The following is an 18,934-nucleotide window of genomic DNA, read 5'->3' on the forward strand; positions in this document are numbered from 1 at the left end:
TTGAGACCAGCTAAAGCGAGACCGGTTCAAGACCAGAGGGCGGGGCGAGACTGAATAAAGACCGGGAGGAGGACAACGAGACCGAGTCGAGACCAGAAAAATGCGAGTCCAATTCAAGACGATGATTGTGATTTTGTCAAATTGCCACTATAATAAGGGTTAAAAATGTTCAGTATTTCTTCTGTTCATATTTCAGAAGAACATATGGATTCTTTATACATTCAGAATGGTTTAAAAAAAAGGCATACTGAGGCCAAATAGAGCCACTACAAATGATTACGAACCCAAACACTGGGGAACAATGAGGGCTTTTATATTATTACATTCAATGATGTTCTGATTTAATCTTCAGTTTTTGTTTGAAAGGAAACAGTAAACACTGAATTTGAAATAAAATGTTTCTTTGGTCTCTGGGGAGATAAATCTAGCTAACTAAGTCAGCCATTGGCTAGGCCATCAGAAGCTAGATAATAAGCCTCTGCCAGTCAACTGTATTAATTAGGGCAACATTTTGGAGTGACAGTGGACTCATCACTTTTTGACTGGGACTGTTTTTACAAAAGCTTATGGAAACGTCTGCCTTCTGGAAGGCCAAGAAGTCACTGCAATACCAAAGAGTAGTTTTCCCAAGGTCTAGCTAGCCAGCTTTTGCATTAGGCTTGTTTGCAGGGGCTGTAGCAGGTGTTATCGAAGAGGATGTTTTGTTAGCTTCTCCCTTTTCAAGAATAACTTTTAAGAGATTAAGTTTCAATTGATCATCGTATGAGTGGAAGTTATTTTTAATTTCAGCTTGCTTGCTATTGTTAGCCATCTCTAGGAAAATAACTTGTGTGTGAAACGTTGCATTTAAACTTTAGATCATCGGTTACTTTGTGTGCTAAATGTGAAATGTTTTTTGCTATGGGAAGTAATAGTTGTACATTTCGATTAGGAAATACACATCATGACCAAAAGTAAGTGGTCACCTGCTCGTCGAACATTCCAAAATCATGGGCATTAATATGGAGTTGGTCCCCCCTTTGCTGCTATAACAGCCTCCACTCTTCTGGGAAGGCTTTACACTAGATGTTAGAACATTGCAGAGACATGCTTCCATTCAGCCTCGAGCATTAGTGAGGTTGGGCGGTTTGGCTTGGCTCGCAGTCTGCGTTCCAATTAATTCCATAGGCAATCGATGGGGTTGAGGTCAGGGCTCTGTGCAGGCCAGTCAAGTTCTTCCACACCGATATCGACGAACCATTTTTGTTTGGACCTCACTTTGTGCACGGGGGCATTGTCATGCTGAAACAGGAAAGGGCCTTCCCCAAAGTGTTTCCACAAAGTTGGAAGCACAGAATCGTCTAGAATGTCATTGTAAGCTGTAGCGTTAAGATTTCCCTTCATTGGAACTAAGGGGCCTAGTCTGAACCATGAAAAACAGCCCCAGACCATTATTCCTCATCCACCAAACTTTACAGTTGTCACTATGCATTCGGGCAGGTAGCATTCTCCTGGAAACCGCCAAACCCAGATTCATCTGTCGTACTGCCAGATGGTGAAGAGTTCCAAAGAACAAGTTTCCACTGCTCCAGAGTCCAATAGCGGTGTGCTTTACACCACTCCAGGCGAGGCTTGGCATTGCGCATGGTGATTGTAGGCTTGTGTGCGGCTGCTCGGCCATGGAAACCCATTTTATGAAGCTCCCGACGAACAGTTCTTGTGCTGACGTTGCTTCCAGGGGTGGTTTGGAACTCATTGTGAGTGTTGCAACCGAGGACAGACGATTTGATTTGTATGTGCTTCAGCACTTGGTGGCCCCGTACTGTGAGCTTGTGCGGCCTACCACTTTGCAGCTGAGCCGTTGTTGCTCCAAACGTTTCCACTTCACAACAACAGCACTTACAGTTGACCAGGGCAGAAATTTGACGAACTGAAATGTGGTGTCCTATGACAGGGCCATGTTACAAGTCACTGAACTCTTCAGTAAGGCCATTCTACTGCCAATGTTTGTCTATGTAGATAGCCTACTACATAATTGATCAATTGTATACAACTACACTACTTGAATATGCATAAATGGGGGTTAAGAAGTGAATATATGCAATATGAAAACAAAGTGGGTATAGGACATATATCTGCATGTAGCTTACACTACACCACTGACATTTTTTGTATTACAAAAAATCAGAGGTGTGAAGTACTTAAATAAAAAGTACTTTAAAGTACTACTTAAGGTGTTTTTTGGGGTATCTGTGCTCTACTATTCATATTTTTGGTAACTTTTACTTCACTACATTCTTAAAGAAAAGAATGTACTTTTTACTCCACATATTTTCCCTGACACCTAAAAGTTTGAATGCTTAGCAGGACTGAAAAATGGTCCAATTCACACACTTATCAAGAGGTCATTCCTACTGCATTTGATCTGGAAAACTCACCAAACACACATGCTTCGTTTGTAAATGATGTCCGAGTGTTGGAGTGTGCCCCTGGCTGTCCGTAAATGTAAAAACAAAGAGCATTGTGCTGTCTGGTGTGCTTAATATGAACATTTTGAAATTATTTATACTTTTATTTTTTACTTTTGATACTTAAGTATATTTTAACAATTACATTTACTTTTTATACTTAAGTATATTTATAACCAAATACTTTTAGACTTTTACGCAAGTAGTATTTTACTGGGTTACTTTAATTTTTACTTGAGTCATTTTCAAATAATTGATCTTTACTTTTACTCAAGTATGAAAATTCTGTACTTTTCCCACCACTGCAAAAAGTACATTCTCCTACATAAGTGCCCTGGTATTATGGTTGTTATCCTTTCAGCATCACGAGCCTGTCACACACTGTAGCCTAGGTCCAATAGGTTTGCCACTGTGCAAACATGTCTATAATAGATATAAAAACCTGTTACAAATCCCCCTCTCTCCTCTTACTAATAGTGAGGGCACAACTTTCCAACAGTTTCCCTCACTCTTCCTTACCAGCGACTCAAGGAAATGCGTACAGTTTGAGGATATTTTTTATTGAAAGTAAAGGACAGTACTGTTACTAGTAAAGTAGGAATCCCAGGTTTCAATACGTGATAAGATATTCATGTTTCAAGAAAGGAGTGTGTATATTTGACTTAGCGAAGCGGTTTTTATGCGCTGACTGAATGGAAGCTGATAATTCTGTGTTTTTTAACTCAGCTTGTCTCGGGAAGAAATTACAAGTCCTCATGTCCAAGATCAAGTAAAGATTTATCCAAATCTTGGAGGGGGGGGTGGGGTTGGATGTGGATACGCAGACCCGCGAGCAACTGCGGACTCTCATGATGAGTTAATATTTTTTTGTGGCCCCCAGCCTCATTAATGTTGCCCATCCCTGTCCTAGACAAACAAATATCATATTCAATGGAGATTCTCCATAAAAATGCTTCAAAACTAGGCTTAATCTGTGTCTGTGAAACTGTCCTGTAAATAATGAAATGGTACCATCCTTCTCTGTTCATGTATTTTTAGTACATGTAAAAGAGACAAAACAGAAATAAATGGTAATATCCTTCTCTGTGCTGTGTACCAGGCCTTGGTCCAGACCCCAGTCCTATTCCCAGTCTTCCTCCTCATGGGACGCTGCATCCCAGAGGGACTACTCTCAGACCCCAGCACTGTCCCAGGACTCTGCCTCCTCTTCTACCCACAGAATGAGGTACCCTCTGGCCCTCCACACGCCCTCAAACAAGCCTCACTGGAGAGAGTGAGTATCTAAGCACCTTTCTAATACATAACAACAACTAGCCCCTAGTACCTTTTTCCTCAGAGTGACAGATGCATCAAGCTCGGGTTCAGTAGGGGATTTTTTAATTTTTAATTTAAGAATCGGAGAGGTACTATCTCCAAACAGATTTTCATTTTCTCTGTTGACTGATAGCTTTTGGTCTTTTTCCATAGCGCTCCTGAAGAGACAGAACCCACCTTCTCACTCCACTTCGCCTTGGAGGACCAGGGCCCTTCCAGACCACCCTTGCCCAGAGTGGAGTACCAAAGAGAAAAGCCAACTGGGGCCTGTGGACCACCATTCTCCAGAGCTAATGTTAGCGTAGCCCCAAAGAACCACGTAAAAAGCCTAGAAACTCAAAGTGAAGGCTGGCACTTACGCAGTGGAGATGGGGAATGGCAATGCCCTGAACAAAGCCAAGAAGAAACCTCCATAGCCCCAGAGGACCAAAGAGAGAGGCTGGCTAAAGCCAAGCCCATTGAAGTAGCCTTAGCTGGTGGAGGAGATGCTGACCGTCGGGCCCCAGTGCCTGTTACTAAATGGCAGTTTGGGAGTATAGTACTGCCTCCACCTCAGAGAGCTTACAAGGCCGAAGAGAAGGCAGACTCTGACAAAAAGAGACCAGCGAGAGGGCTGTTACTTCTTGCATCAGAGAGTGAGGACTTCACAATGAAGGACATGGACAGTGGTCCGAGCTTTGAACTAATAATGGAGGATGACATTGGAGAAAGTTGTGCATTGGAGAAGGATAGCTTTGGAGCAAGTCACACAGTAGAAAGGGATGGCTTTGGAGCAAGTCAAGGTTTGGAGAGGGATGGCTTTGGAGCAAGTCACACAGTAGAAAGGGATGGCTTTGGAGCAAGTCACACAGTAGAAAGGGATGGCTTTGGAGCAAGTCACACAGTAGAAAGGGATGGCTTTGGAGCAAGTCACACAGTAGAAAGGGATGGCTTTGGAGCAAGTCACACAGTAGAAAGGGATGGCTTTGGAGAAAGTCACACAGTAGAAAGGGATGGCTTTGGAGCAAGTCACACAGTAGAAAGGGATGGCTTTGGAGCAAGTCACACAGTAGAAAGGGATGGCTTTGGAGCAAGTCACACAGTAGAAAGGGATGGCTTTGGAGCAAGTCACACAGTAGAAAGGGATGGCTTTGGAGCAAGTCACACAGTAGAAAGGGATGGCTTTGGAGCAAGTCACACAGTAGAAAGGGATGGCTTTGGAGCAAGTCATGCTTTGGAGAGGGATGGCACTGAGGGTGACGTCACTGGGGGCCACAGGGACAGCACAGAAAGCCAATGTGTAGTTGGGTTAGTTGATCAGCAGGGGGCGCTGCATGGAGACACAGCCCAGTCAGAGGAGGAGATCGTGACAGGAGGAGGACCAAGGGAGAACCTCAGCGAGAGAGACCCCTTTAAGAGGAAACGGCTCTTCAGTGATATGACTACTGACAACCAGAGAGGGATGGAGGGAAGTGTGGAGAGGGAGAGAAAGGATGACATCAATAAAGGAGGGTTGAAGAAAAAGATGGAGAGGAAGAATAGCAGGAGTAGTACCAAACCCCACCAGCAGAGGAAGGTGTCACCCTCACTGGGGCAGATGAGGGATGGAGAGGGCCAGGGGGTGACAGAGACGGATAGTCACCCAGAAGAGAGAAGGAACATGGATGGGCCATTGGTGACAGCTGCACAGAGGAACAGTGGAGGAAACACAGGTTAGTTCAGGACAGGACCCGCGCACACACACAAACACAGGTTAGTTTAGGACACAGATAGATAGGTTGCCTTTTAGTACAATATATGAGAGCGGAATTTGGGGGATTTTATATGCTGGACAAATTGGCAATTTAGTAATAAGCCACTAGATGGCGGTACAGCACTTCATTCAGTAGTTACCCAATGAAGTTGTCCATAGATGCTGTTTTATGGTCAGTTTTGCATTTTCCTTCTAAGCTGATCCTGGATCTGTGCCATGGGCAGCGCTGCTATGTCCAGCAATCTATAGGGCCCTGAGTTTTCCCCTGACCACAAGGCCTGACTAGGGTAAACTCAGGGCCCCAGTCAGCTCATATATCACAGTGCTGATTAAATAAAAAAGTGTGAACAAGTATACAGCAATTATAAAGGACCAGTCTGAACACGCTGACAGAATCTGGACTGCTCATGTTTCAGTACACAGGAAGTGTGTGCGTGTGTGGTGTGAAATGCTCAGTCAAGAACAGCGTAGTGTAGTGACAGAATATCAGTCCTGAGCAATGCGTCTGAGTTTAGCTGACCTCACTCAGTATGCAGACACAGGTCTCATATTCAAATGCAATCACACACACATTTACTCATTCAGACAGAAGCACACACACACACACCATTTTTAGCAGAGAGAACGCATATTTATTTTTAATTTTTCCAGAACCCTTAGCTGCTGGACATTTCATTCCAAAGCCGTCTCAGGAGGGTGGGAGAGTATTCAGAGCCCCCACTCTGCGGGGCACCTGTCTGGGACAGACCTCCCTGGCTACTAATCATCACAACGACACTCAGGTATTTTACCGCTTCAGCCAGAGGACCATACTGCTTCACATAATAGAATGTTTTATCTGCAGTCCGTAATTTAAAAAAACAATACAAAATGGCCTCCCAGACGCCATTTGTTGTGCTGAACAATGAGGGATGGGCCTGGAGAAATGTAAGCTTGTAATAGTTGGTATTTAGCTACCGTGCAGAAAACCACTGAAACCTCAACCCCCTGTCCCTCTCACAGAAACCCCTTTTGCTGCATCCTAAATGTAACGTTTTCGTCACTTAGTAGACGCTCTTATCCAGAGTTAGTGCATTCATCTTAAAGGGATACTTTGGGATTTTGGCAATGAGGCCCTTCATCTACTTCCCCAGAGTCAGATGAACTTGTGGATACCCTTTTTATGTCTCTGTATCCAGTATGAAGAAAGTTAGCGCAATGACTGGAAGTCTATGGGTATCTGAAAATAGTCAAGCGCGAGTGTTAGTTCAATCGAGTACAGGCTTAACTGAATGAACAACAGAGACGAATACAATATGGAATTTTCTTAACTAGTTTGGGGTAAGGCCTCAACTCCGAGGGATGCTCCTCGGAGGCAGATGCTGATGACAGGTTGCTATGCTTTCATTTATTTTTTTACGGGTAGGGGGGTGCTGTGGGGTTATTAAGGATACTCTTCGAAGAGGTTTCAGATGTTTTCGGGAGTTGGGCAGGGACTCTGCTGTCCTACCATCAGGGGGAAGCAGGTTCAACTATTGGGGTGCCAGGACAGGGAAGAGATTTGACTGGGCTGAGCGGGAGCTGCCCTCCCGTAGGGGTCAGAGGGCCAAGAGACCAGAGGTGGCAGAACGGAGTACTCGGGTTGAGGTGTTGGGTTTGAGCAGAGCCTGAAGGTAAGGAGGGACAGTTCCTCTTGCTGCTCCGTAGGTAAGCACCATGGTCTTGTAGGCGATGCGAGCTTCGACTGGAAGCCAGTGGAGTGTGCGAAGGAGCGTGGTGACATGGAGAACTTGGGAAAGGTTGATCTTGGGAACTACTTTTGACCAGAGCTCTATGGGTCTTGGTCTAAAGTATTGCACTACATAGGGAATAGGGTGCCATATGGGACGCACCCTAGAGGGTGAGGGGAGTGAAATAGAGAGAATTCTCCCAAGGCTCATTCCCCTTCATTTCCATGGAAATGGAAGACTTCAGCAGTATTACACCACACCACAGGAAAGAGAAGTGATGACTCCCAGTTGGGTACTAAAGTAAAAGGCCCGGCGATCGGGCCTTCTAGTCTATTTACTGTGTGTGTGTGTGTGTGTGTGTGTGTGTGTGTGTGTGTGTGTGTGTGTGTGTGTGTGTGTGTGTGTGTGTGTGTGTGTGTGTGTGTGTGTGTGTGTGTGTGTGTGTGTGTGTGTGTGTGTGTGTGTGTGTGTCAGCAAGTAAGCGTTTCTGTTTACAAGGAAATGAGCAGAGCTCTCCCTAGAGAGCTGAATCAGTTGATGATGTTCTCTTGGTAGAACACACACACACTGTTCCGGCTGACTATTTACCTCTACAGACCTATATTCCCTAGAGCACAATTCAGTTCACTCACACACATACACACACACACATTGACTCGAACTCTGCACTCACTTAGCATTAAAAAATTGAGTTTCTTCCTATGAATAATGCCGGTGTTCCAGTGCAGAGTAGAGAGACTTGGAAGGTTAGATGGAGGTTAACCTGTTTTCTCTGGACTGGGAAGTCTGGACTCACTGTCTGGGACTAGCTGTGTCGTAGAGAGCACTGTCTGGGACTAGCTGTGCCGTAGAGAGCACTGTCTGGGACTAGCTGTGCCGTAGAGAGCACTGTCTGGGACTAGCTGTGCCGTAGAGAGCACTGTCTGGGACTAGCTGTGCCGTAGAGAGCACTGTCTGGGACTAGCTGTGCCATAGAGAGCACTGTCTGGGACTAGCTGTGCCTTAGAGATCACTGTCTGGGACTAGCTGTGTCGTAGAGAGCACTGTCTGTGACTAGCTGTGCCGTAGAGAGCAATGTCTGGGACTAGCTGTGCCCTAGAGAGCACTGTCTGGGACTAGCTGTACCCTAGAGAGCACTGTCTTGGACTAGCTGTGCCCTAGAGAGCACTGTCTGGGACTGACAGGTTTGCTCTGTTAACGCAACTAGATACCCACTCTCTTTCTCTCTTACTCTCCTCTCTTTGGCTCTTCATCCTTTCACTTTTTTTCTCTATCTCTCTATCTGGCTCTCTCTATCTGGTCTCTCTGTCTCTCTGTCTCTCACTCACTCACTCACTCACTCACTCACTCACTCACTCACTCACTCACTCACTCACTCACTCACTCACTCATTCACTCACTCACTCACACACACAAACACTCTTGCTCATAGGTGGAAGGAATTGAGAGAATAGCAAGGTTTATTTTCAGTCTACTCATGCTCATTATCTGTAACCAGAGAATTTAATCACCATCCTTCTGGACTTGAGCCTTCACACTTATCTCTCCATTCATCTAACCTGCGCCCCAAATTGCATCCTATTCCCTACATAGTGCACTGCTTTTGACCAGGGCCCATATGGTAGTGTGGTATATAGGGGATTTGGTAGTGCACTATATAGGGAATAGGGTGCCATTTGGGTCGCTACCATTGACTGTAGTAGTAATAGAATCAGAGCACAGTCTATTTTAAGTTTCAGAATGAATCGCTTCCTGTGACTGGAATAATGCTTCTCTTGTTCTCTCTTCTCTTCCTCTCTCTGTTGTGAAGGCTGGTGATGGAGGCTCCAGAGAGAGGGGGTTGACTACAGATCCTGCACTAACCAACCCCTCTCTTGCTGGGCATGGAAGGGCCGCAGGGCTGGGGTCGGGCCTGACCTCTATACGTGCAAGTGGTGTGGAGGAGAGCAGCGGCCATCACCCTCTCCTCTCTGCCCAACAACCGCCCCTGACCCCTACCTTCTCCCTCAAAAGTAAACACGGCACCCCTCTGCCCAAAATCGCCCTTTTCAGGCGGCCGGTGAAATGGGAACCCCCCCAGTCCTGTCAGGAAAAAGCAAGGACCTTGCAAAGGGGCCAGGAGTGGTGCAAAACCCAAACCCCCAAACACCCAGACCTGACCCCAGCCTTTAGCCTAGACCCCCGAGCCAAGACCAAGACCCTCCACAAGACTGAGGGGACCAAGAGTGTTGCTCTAACCCCTAACCCCCCACATCGACCCCCAGCCAACCCAGTTAGGCCAAAACAGGGGGTCCCAATGGGGGAGAGGGGGCTTGAATCAACCAGGGACCATTCTAGTTCAGACACTCCTCAGCATAGATCCTCCAAAACCCCCAAACCACCCAAGCCGAAGCGGGCCAAACCTGGGCCTAACCAGTGTCAACTCACCCCAGAAACTGAACCAGAGGGGGGAAGCGGTGCCGGTGACCCCCGTGCCCAGTCCAACCAATCCAAAACCTGTCTGACTACAGCCATGATCTCTGACCCCAGAGTAAGGGATGCTGGGAAGTTGAGTCCTGAAGAGAGAGGCAGGGTGCTGGAGGAGGCAGGGCAGGCCAGTGCGCTGGTTCTGACCATGGTCTACCAGGACGGAACCACTCAGATGGACCCAGAACAGGTGGGCAAGAGTTGGCGAGGCCGGATTGGCAGTTTACTTTTGATCTTCCAGAAAGGCAAAGTAATGTTTCTAACCTCAGTCCAGTTAGACCTGGGCAGAATAGTTTTTATTTAGTAGCTTATTAGAAATACCAATTTTTCAAATACTCAAGGTGGTCAAATATAACCAATCAACTAATGGCAATTATTTCCTTTGATATCCGAATACAGGTCTTAGAAAATACAATATATAAACCAATTTTTAAAAATATTTTAAATACCTCTCAGAAAAACAAATCATATTTGAAGGCATTTGATATGCAAGTTATTTGAAAACCGAACAAATATTTATTTGATGAAAAACAAAAAAAACTACAACAGTTACTTTATTTAACCTTTATTTAACTAGGCAAGTCAGTTAAGAACAAATTCTTATTTTCAATGACAGCCTAGGAACAGTGGGTTAACGACAGATCTGTACCTTGTCAGCTCGGGGATTTGAACTTGCAACTTTCCGGTTACTAGTCCAACGCTCTAACCGCTAGGCTACCCTGCCGCCCCAACTTTATTCAGTCAATCATATGATCATGAGCACATATATCCTCGAATGAAATACGTAATGATTGAAGAAAAATAAGTAAAGACACGCTAAACAATATGAACTAAGTAATGGAAAGTAATAGAAACGTAAACCAAACAGGCATTTAGCTAGATGTAGAAATGTGTTTGTGAGGGACATGGAGTCATCTCAACATTAGAGTAGACCACTTTTGCATTTTCAAAATGACTGAAATACATTTTCTTAATGAGACATAGGGTGATACAAAACCTATGTAAAAACACTAGACATGTAATTTTGTTATAACTACATTGTTACATAGACATTGCTTTATAATTGCATAATAATGGAATGATTAGGAACAGTCACTATTCCTCTTGTGTACAGTAGTGACAAAACATCTCAGCTCGTTGCAATGCAATTTAAATACAATTACCAAAGTATTATGTAACATCAAAATGAATTGTAGCTTTCGACCTTTTCAGCGGCACGTTGGAACAGTCATACAATAGTGGAGTGTCGCAACTTATTTATACTCATCATCTGTACTTCATCTGTGCTATACTATATCATCTGGATGTAGTGGTGCTACTGCTGTAAGCCTGGCAAGCAAGGCTAATCTGTGTCCCAAATGGCACCCTCATTCCCTACGTAGTGCACTACTTTTGACCTGGGCTTATAGGGAATAGGCACTATATAGGAATAGGGTGCCATTTGGGACAGACTGCATTTATGTTGTTATGTCTACTCTCTGTGTGTCCTATAGACCCTCAGTCTGTCAGTGTGTGGGGTCCTATAGCTGCAGCAACTACGTAAGTATGCTGGTTGGCCATATTCACTAATATTAACTGCTCTCTTGTCTATGTGTCCCGTAGAAGCTCAGTCCGTCAGTGTGTGGGGTGCTGGTGATGTTGAAAAGAGATCTGAACCAGACTGGACCAGAGGAGGGGGTGGCACAACGAGACAGTCTGGTCTACCTCAGACTGGAACAGAAACCTGCATGGGCCCAGAGCCACCAAGACCACAACCTAGACCTCTTCAATAGGTATGGTACAGTGCCTTGCGAAAGTATTCGGCCCCCTTGAACTTTGCGACCTTTTGCCACATTTCAGGCTTCAAACATAAAGATATAAAACTGTATTTTTTTGTGAAGATTCAACAACAAGTGGGACACAATCATGAAGTGGAACGACATTTATTGGATATTTCAAACTTTTTTAACAAATCAAAAACTGAAAAATTGGGCGTGCAAAATTATTCAGCCCTTAAGTTAATACTTTGTAGCGCCACCTTTTGCTGCGATTACAGCTGTAAGTCGCTTGGGGTATGTCTCTATCAGTTTTGCACATCGAGAGACTGAAATTATTTGCCATTCCTCCTTGCAAAACAGCTCGAGCTCAGTGAGGTTGGATGGAGAGCATTTGTGAACAGCAGTTTTCAGTTCTTTCCACAGATTCTCGATTGGATTCAGGTCTGGACTTTGACTTGGCCATTCTAACACCTGGATATGTTTATTTTTGAACCATTCCATTGTAGATTTTGCTTTATGTTTTGGATCATTGTCTTGTTGGAAGACAAATCTCTGTCACAGTCTCAGGTCTTTTGCAGACTCCATCAGGTTTTCTTTCAGAATGGTCCTGTATTTGGCTCCATCCATCTTCCCATCAATTTTAACCATCTTCCCTGTCCCTGCTGAAGAAAAGCAGGTCCAAACCATGATGCTGCCACCACCATGTTTGACAGTGGGGATGGGGTGTTCAGGGTGATGAGCTGTGTTGCTTTTACGCCAAACATAACGTTTTGCATTGTTGCCAAAAAGTTCAATTTTGGTTTCATCTGACCAGAGCACCTTCTTCCACATGTTTGGTGTGTCTCCCAGGTGGCTTGTGGCAAACTTTAAACAACACTTTTTATGGATATCTTTAAGAAATGGATTTCTTCTTGCCACTCTTCCATAAAGGCCAGATTAGTGCAATATACGACTGATTGTTGTCCTATGGACAGAGTGTCCCACCTCAGCTGTAGATCTCTGCAGTTCATCCAGAGTGATCATGGGCCTCTTGGCTCCATCTCTGATCAGTCTTCTCCTTGTATGAGCTGAAAGTTTAGAGGGACGGCCAGGTCTTGGTAGATTTGCAGTGGTCTGATACTCCTTCCATTTCAATATTATCGCTTGCACAGTGCTCCTTGGGATGTTTAAAGCTTGGGAAATGTTTTTGTATCCAAATCCGGCTTTAAACTTCTTCACAACAGTATCTCGGACCTGCCTGGTGTGTTCCTTGTTCTTCATGATGCTCTCTGCGCTTTTAACGGACCTCTGAGACTATCACAGTGCAGGTGCATTTATACGGAGACTTGATTACACACAGGTGGATTGTATGTATCATCATTAGTCATTTAGGTCAACATTGGATCATTCAGAGATCCTCACTGAACTTCTGGAGAGAGTTTGCTGCACTGAAAGTAAAGGGGCTGAATAATTTTGCACGCCCAATTTTTCAGTTTTTGATTTGTTAAAAAAGTTTGAAATATCCAATAAATGTCGTTCCACTCCATGATTGTGTCCCACTTGTTGTTGAATCTTCACAAAAAAATACAGTTTTATATCTTTGTTTGAAGCCTGAAATGTGGCAAAAGGTCGCAAAGTTCAAGGGGGCCGAATACTTTCGCAAGGCACTGTATATGTGTGGGAGGGAGGATAGGTGCACTACATAGTACAAGTCTGGGGGGGGGGGGGGAATCCCACTGATGATTTGCGTCCCTCCCTGTGTTTGTGTGTCCTGTAGAGAGATGCTGCTGCAGGTAGTGTCAGGGTCTCAACTGGTGGTGTGTTACAAGGCCAAAGACCTGCTCCGTACAGCACTGCAGCACTACAGACCAGACCTACACTGGAAACAATGTAACTTTGATAAGGCTGTTAAAAACTCCCTCCATCTGAGCTCTGTTGGGATTTTGGGATTTGGGATTACAACATTATTCTGTTGTGTTCACCCCCCAGTCTCATCTTGTCGCATCCAGGACCCCCAGGTAGCAGCCTGGCTATTGGACCCAGCTGACCCATCTTCCTGCTTCACCAACCTGCTCACCAAACACTGTAGGACACCCTCCAGAACCCCCACACCTGCCCTGGGGGCAAGGAAGGTCTGTAGCACCAAACAATACAACTAGTCTCTCTGGCACACCGGCCATCAATTCCGCCATTGAAGCAGAAGACACCACCAATCCTGGTCCAGAATATCGATACGGTGTGCAGGCTTTATTTCCAGCCCAGCATCACCACACCTAATTCAACTGATCTCTCATTTTTGTCCTTTATCTGGAGCCCTGCACACGCATGAAATTTAGGCCCGAGCTCTACCCATACCCGCGACGTTCAGGCCCTACCCAACCCGGGCCCCATTGCGTCTGCCAAATTGAAGACCCGGCCGTACCCGAAATCAGAAATAACTTTCTCTGTCAGTATATCCATTAGCTGCTCCTCTGTCCGTCCCCCGCTCCCTGCACGGCCCCCTCTTCCCTGCGTGTGTGAGTATCCACAGCAACGGCTCCGCTGGGCCACCTGCTCAATGGCTACGAGACGTGAGAGAGCTGTTTGCCGGCTACGTTTCGTCACTCGAAACTCTGACCAAGCTCACAGAACATTATTGTTTTCTGTGATTGATATAATCTCTCCTGTCGACTCCTTACATTTGACGAGGTCCAAGCACCTCTAACACCATGTTATGATCTTAGTCAGATACGGCTGTACAGAGAGACACTGCGCAGCGTAGTATGAGCAAATAGCTCTGCCTCAAAATGTAAGCGATCAATTTAGTCTTGAAAATGATTACCTACACCGGCCCGTACCCTATCCCCCCTCTGTCAGGTGTACCAGGTCATCTCCAGTCTGTCTCTGCTCTACCAGCTGAATATGGAGCTACGCTCTAAACTACAGGTCAGTCCTTCGCTGAGGATCCATGAGACCATGAAACTTCTCAGACGTATGAGCCTCTCTCTTGTAGTACGCACGCACGCACGCACGCACACACACACACACACACACACACACACACTTATACACAAACACGTTTTGTTCTCCTGTCCTCGTGGGGATTTCCATTCAAAATCCTAGTTTCCATTTGCCACAAGGAAGAATTTTCCATGTTTTACTATGCTTGTTGGGACGTTTGTGGATTTCAGGTCTTTATTTGTATTGCATTTAAGTCTTTTAATTAATTTTTATCTCATTAACACTTTATTCTAGCTAGCTATTTGTGTAGGTAGCTGTCAAGTAAACAAAATTATAAAAATAAAAACACACACATCCTACCTTACTGTCTCTCTGTGTATCCAGAGCCAAGGTCTGTGGGAGCTGTACTCTAACATGGAGCTGACTATGATCCCTGTGCTGGCAGGTAAGGACATCATGTTGAGAGGTCATCACGATCCTATGACCTGACCATGCTGAGCTCCTATAACTAGAGGTGAAAGGAGACAAGCAGGAAGGACATGAGGAATCAAGGAAATGTAGTTGACATTCTGTCTAGGCCTATATGTATGTGTACTCTGCTACTATTTATGTCATGCTACCCTCGTTCTCTAAGCCATGGAGAGCCACAGGATCCATGTGGACACGGAGTCCCTAAAGACAACATCAGAGATGCTGGGGGTAAGAACTATAATTGCAGGACTGTAAAAGGGAGAAAACAGAGAGGGTTTAAGTAACACACACACACACACACACACACACACACACACACACACACACACACACACACACACACACACACACACACACACACACACACACACATGATGCCTCCAGTAGGTGGATGTTTGGAGAGTGTGTCCTGTGTCTTGCTGTGCTCTATAAATAGACAGGAGAGTCTGTCTGTCTGTTTCCTTCCTTTAGGGTGGAGTGTTGCAGTAGGAGTGAGCATTGCCGTCTTACACACACTCACTAACGCACGCACACACACGCTAGCTTGCACGCACAGATTAAAAATTGCTGTGATAATCCAGCAGAATACTAACCAAACTTTTCTTCTGTTTCTCACGACGACCCACACACAACACATGATGAGGATGCAAAGGAGGAGAGAGGGAGGAAGGGAGAGAGAGAGAGAGAGAGAGAATGATTTAGGGATAATAAGTTGCAAGGGAGAATGGAGAAGTACTAACATAATCATATTCTGAACCGAAGTGTTTGTTTTTCAGTGTGTGTGTGTGTGTGTGTGACACCTACACAGTGTAAGCACATTACAAGTCTAACTGAAACAGACAGTGCTTTTAAACGACTGACAGAGACCTGGAGAGAGAAAGAGAGAAGAAAAGGGGGAGGGAGAGACTCATGGAGGAGGTGAGGGAGAGACGCACCGAAGACTGACAGAGAAATTGAGAAAACGGAGAGAGGAGGGAAACAGAAGGGAGGACGAGAGGGGTGGTAAATGGAGATGCAGGGACAAATAAAAAAAGAGAGTAAAGTGGGAGAGAGAGGGACATAACAAAGTGACGTTTTAGATGTACATTCCCCACCGCAGGAGGACAATTAGGAAAATGTTCATTCAGATATCTGACAGTATATCAAATCAAATGTTATTTGTCACATGCGTTGAATACAACAGGTGTACACCTCACCGTGAAACGCTTACTTACAAGCCCTTCATCAACAATGTAGTTTTAAGGGAAATAAGTTTTGAAAATATTGACACAATAAAGTAAAAATAAATAAATGAAAGAGTAACAATAAAATAGCAATAACGAGGCAATATACAGAGGGTGCTGGTGCCAAGTCAATGTGCGGAGGTACAGGTTAGTCGAGGTAAATGAGGTAGTATGTACAGTACCTGTCAAACTTTTAGACACACCTACTCATTCCAGGATTTTTCTTATTATTTTTAAACTCTTTTCTACATTGTGGATTAACAGTGAAGACATCACAACTATGAAATAACACATTTTCATTCATGTAGTAACCAAAAATCAAAATATATTTATATTTGGCTTCAAAGTAGCCACCCTTTGCCTTGATGACAGCTTTGCACACTCTTGGCATTCTCTCAACCAGCTTCATGAGGAATGCTTTTCCAACAGTCTTGATGGAGTTCCTACATATGCTGAACACTTGTTGGCTGCTTTTCCTTCACTCCTCGGTCCAAACCACCTCAATTGGGTTGAGGTTGGGTGATTGTGGCAGCCAGGTCATCTGATACAGCACTCCATCACTGTCTTTGGTCAAATAGCCCTTACACAGCCTGGAGGTGTGTTTTGGGTCATTGTCCTGAAAAACAAATGATAGTCATGTAGGTAGGGGTAAAGTGAACAGTGAGTAGGAACAGCAGCGTAAAAAAAGGGGGGTGCAATGCAAATAGACCGGGCAGGCATTTGACTAGATGTTCAGGAGTCTTATGGCTTGGGGGTAGAAGCTGTTCAGAAGCTGTTCAAGCCTCTTGGACCTAGATTTGGCACTCTGGTACCGCTTGCCGTGCGGTAGCAGAGAGAACCATATATGACGGGTGGCTGGAGCCTTTGGAGCCAATAGAGGTATTGGATGGCAATTGAGTCTTCATGTATTTGTCTGTCTCTCTCTCTTAACATGAAAGGACACTCTTAACAACAGAACATCGCTCTCTGAGATAAAATAACTGATTACCATATGCTTTGAAAAAGAGAACAGAAGCAACGCACACACACACACACACACGTTATTGTGCTGTGTTGTCTGAAAGCCAGAGGGAAACCCTTTGGTGGAATGTGTTGTTTGATTTCGAGAACATAGATGAAATACATCAAACATAGGAGAACACACACACACTCTGGCACGCGGATACTGGCACACAGACATTGAAGAGTGTGTATAGCAGTCAGATTAGCTCAGCTCTGCCCGAGGTTTAGGAGAGAGCAGTGATAAGTCCCTGTACTGACGATTATCTCCCTGTCCTCACAGCAACCCTTCTCTCTCCCATCCTCTCTCTCTGCCTCTCTCTCTCCCCTCTCTGTTACTGCTCTCCCCCCGTTCTCAACCTCCCCCTCTCTTCCCCTCTTTCTGTCCCTCCCTCCCTCTCCCCCCTCCCCACTCTCTCTCTGCCCCTCCTCTCTCTCTCTCCCCCCCCTCCCTGTCAGACTAAGATGAAGCAGCTAGAGCACGAGGCCCACCAGGCGGCAGGCCAGATGTTTCTAGTGACCAGCAGCACCCAGCTCAGGACGGTCAGTGTGTGTGTATAGGCGTGTTTATAGGTACTATGTATGTGTGTGTGCTGTCCTAATCCTGCTCTCTACAGGTTCTGTTTGAAAAGCTGCATCTGCAGGAGCGCTGTGAAAACAAGAAGCTCCCCAAGACTCTCAACAAACAACAGCAGTCTACATCTGAGGCTGTTGTGAGAGATGCACGCGCTGATACAAACACACACATTTGCATTGCCCTTCAGTAGTATGAGGTAGTGATGCCTCTCTTTGTGTGTAGTTGTTGCAGCTCCAGGACCTGCACCCCCTGCCGAAGATCATTCTCGAATACAGACAGGTCAGTGATGAACACAATATGTTTGACTGACTGATTGATTCATTGGTATCTGCTCACATTACTACATTACTATATGACTTTGTGTGTGTGTTTTTCTTACCCCCCAGGTTCATAAGATCAAGTCCACCTTCGTCGACGGGGTTCTGTCTTGTATGACGAGTAAGGTGAGCACAGACGCTCAGGCTGGGATTAAAGCATCTCTAAAGTAGCTGATCTTCTGCACTCCTACTCTGACAAGCTTTGTGAATATGGGGCCAAGGAGTAAAAACATTTAAATGGAGGGACCTTTCTATCTCTTCTTTATTCCCTATAACAAACACTAGAGGGCAGTATTAGTTAATTGTCTTTTGAAGCTTTTGTTTATTTCAAAAGCTCTGTATGGAAATGTAGCTTTGAGTCTGTTCTCTGGAATTTCTTAATGACATGTACAAAGGGACTTTTGATGTTTGGTTGGTTGTTACATGCTGAACTGCTCTCTTTCTTCCTCTCTCGCTTCTCTCGCTCTCCTCTTTCATTGCTCTCTCTCTGTCCCCAAGAACTTCATCTCGTCCACATGGTACCAGACCAGTGCAGTGACTGGAAGAATCTCTGCCAAACACCCAGTGAGTCCCTCATCCTCCATCTCAGGGTTACTCATCCTTTCAACCCATCCCTTTCCTCAGCAATGTCCTTGGCTTAATTTCTCTTTCTCGCTCCCTCTTTCTCGTTCTCTCTCTTTCTCACTCTCGCTCGCTTTTTCAAACGTTCTCTCTTTCTCCATCTCACTCTCTGTCTTTCTCCCTCTCTCGCTCTTTCTCTATCTCTCTCTTATACACACTCTAATGTCTGATGTATTTTTGCTGAGAAAAGCTACTCTCTCTTGTCCGAACTAGAGGTCGACCGATTATGATTTTTCAACGCCAATACCAATACCGATTATTGGAGGGCCAAAAAAAAAGCCAATACCGATTAATCGGCCGATGTTTATATATATATTTGTAACGATGACAATTACAACAATATTGAATGAACCCTTTTATTTGAACTTGATATAATGCATAA

The 18,934-nt window shown here is 45.0% G+C and overlaps 1 protein-coding gene across 1 annotated transcript in view; it reads left to right on the forward strand.

The window, feature by feature from the left end:
* poln (polymerase (DNA directed) nu) overlaps window positions 1-18,934 on the forward strand; it is an 83,561-nt gene that overhangs the window by 1,332 nt on the left and 63,295 nt on the right. Inside the window, exons 3-17 of the mRNA XM_035783741.2 lie at window positions 3,547-3,720; window positions 3,915-5,452; window positions 6,145-6,275; window positions 9,013-9,858; window positions 11,271-11,440; window positions 13,182-13,294; window positions 13,394-13,536; window positions 14,261-14,329; window positions 14,729-14,789; window positions 14,979-15,043; window positions 17,497-17,580; window positions 17,655-17,750; window positions 17,837-17,893; window positions 18,001-18,057; window positions 18,430-18,495. Coding sequence (XP_035639634.2) covers window positions 3,547-3,720; window positions 3,915-5,452; window positions 6,145-6,275; window positions 9,013-9,858; window positions 11,271-11,440; window positions 13,182-13,294; window positions 13,394-13,536; window positions 14,261-14,329; window positions 14,729-14,789; window positions 14,979-15,043; window positions 17,497-17,580; window positions 17,655-17,750; window positions 17,837-17,893; window positions 18,001-18,057; window positions 18,430-18,495 — 3,670 coding nt within the window. The remainder of the gene's footprint in view (window positions 1-3,546; window positions 3,721-3,914; window positions 5,453-6,144; window positions 6,276-9,012; window positions 9,859-11,270; window positions 11,441-13,181; window positions 13,295-13,393; window positions 13,537-14,260; window positions 14,330-14,728; window positions 14,790-14,978; window positions 15,044-17,496; window positions 17,581-17,654; window positions 17,751-17,836; window positions 17,894-18,000; window positions 18,058-18,429; window positions 18,496-18,934) is intronic.

Source organism: Oncorhynchus keta, chromosome 13 (assembly GCF_023373465.1).
Source record: "Oncorhynchus keta strain PuntledgeMale-10-30-2019 chromosome 13, Oket_V2, whole genome shotgun sequence".
Lineage (NCBI taxonomy): Eukaryota > Metazoa > Chordata > Actinopteri > Salmoniformes > Salmonidae > Oncorhynchus > Oncorhynchus keta.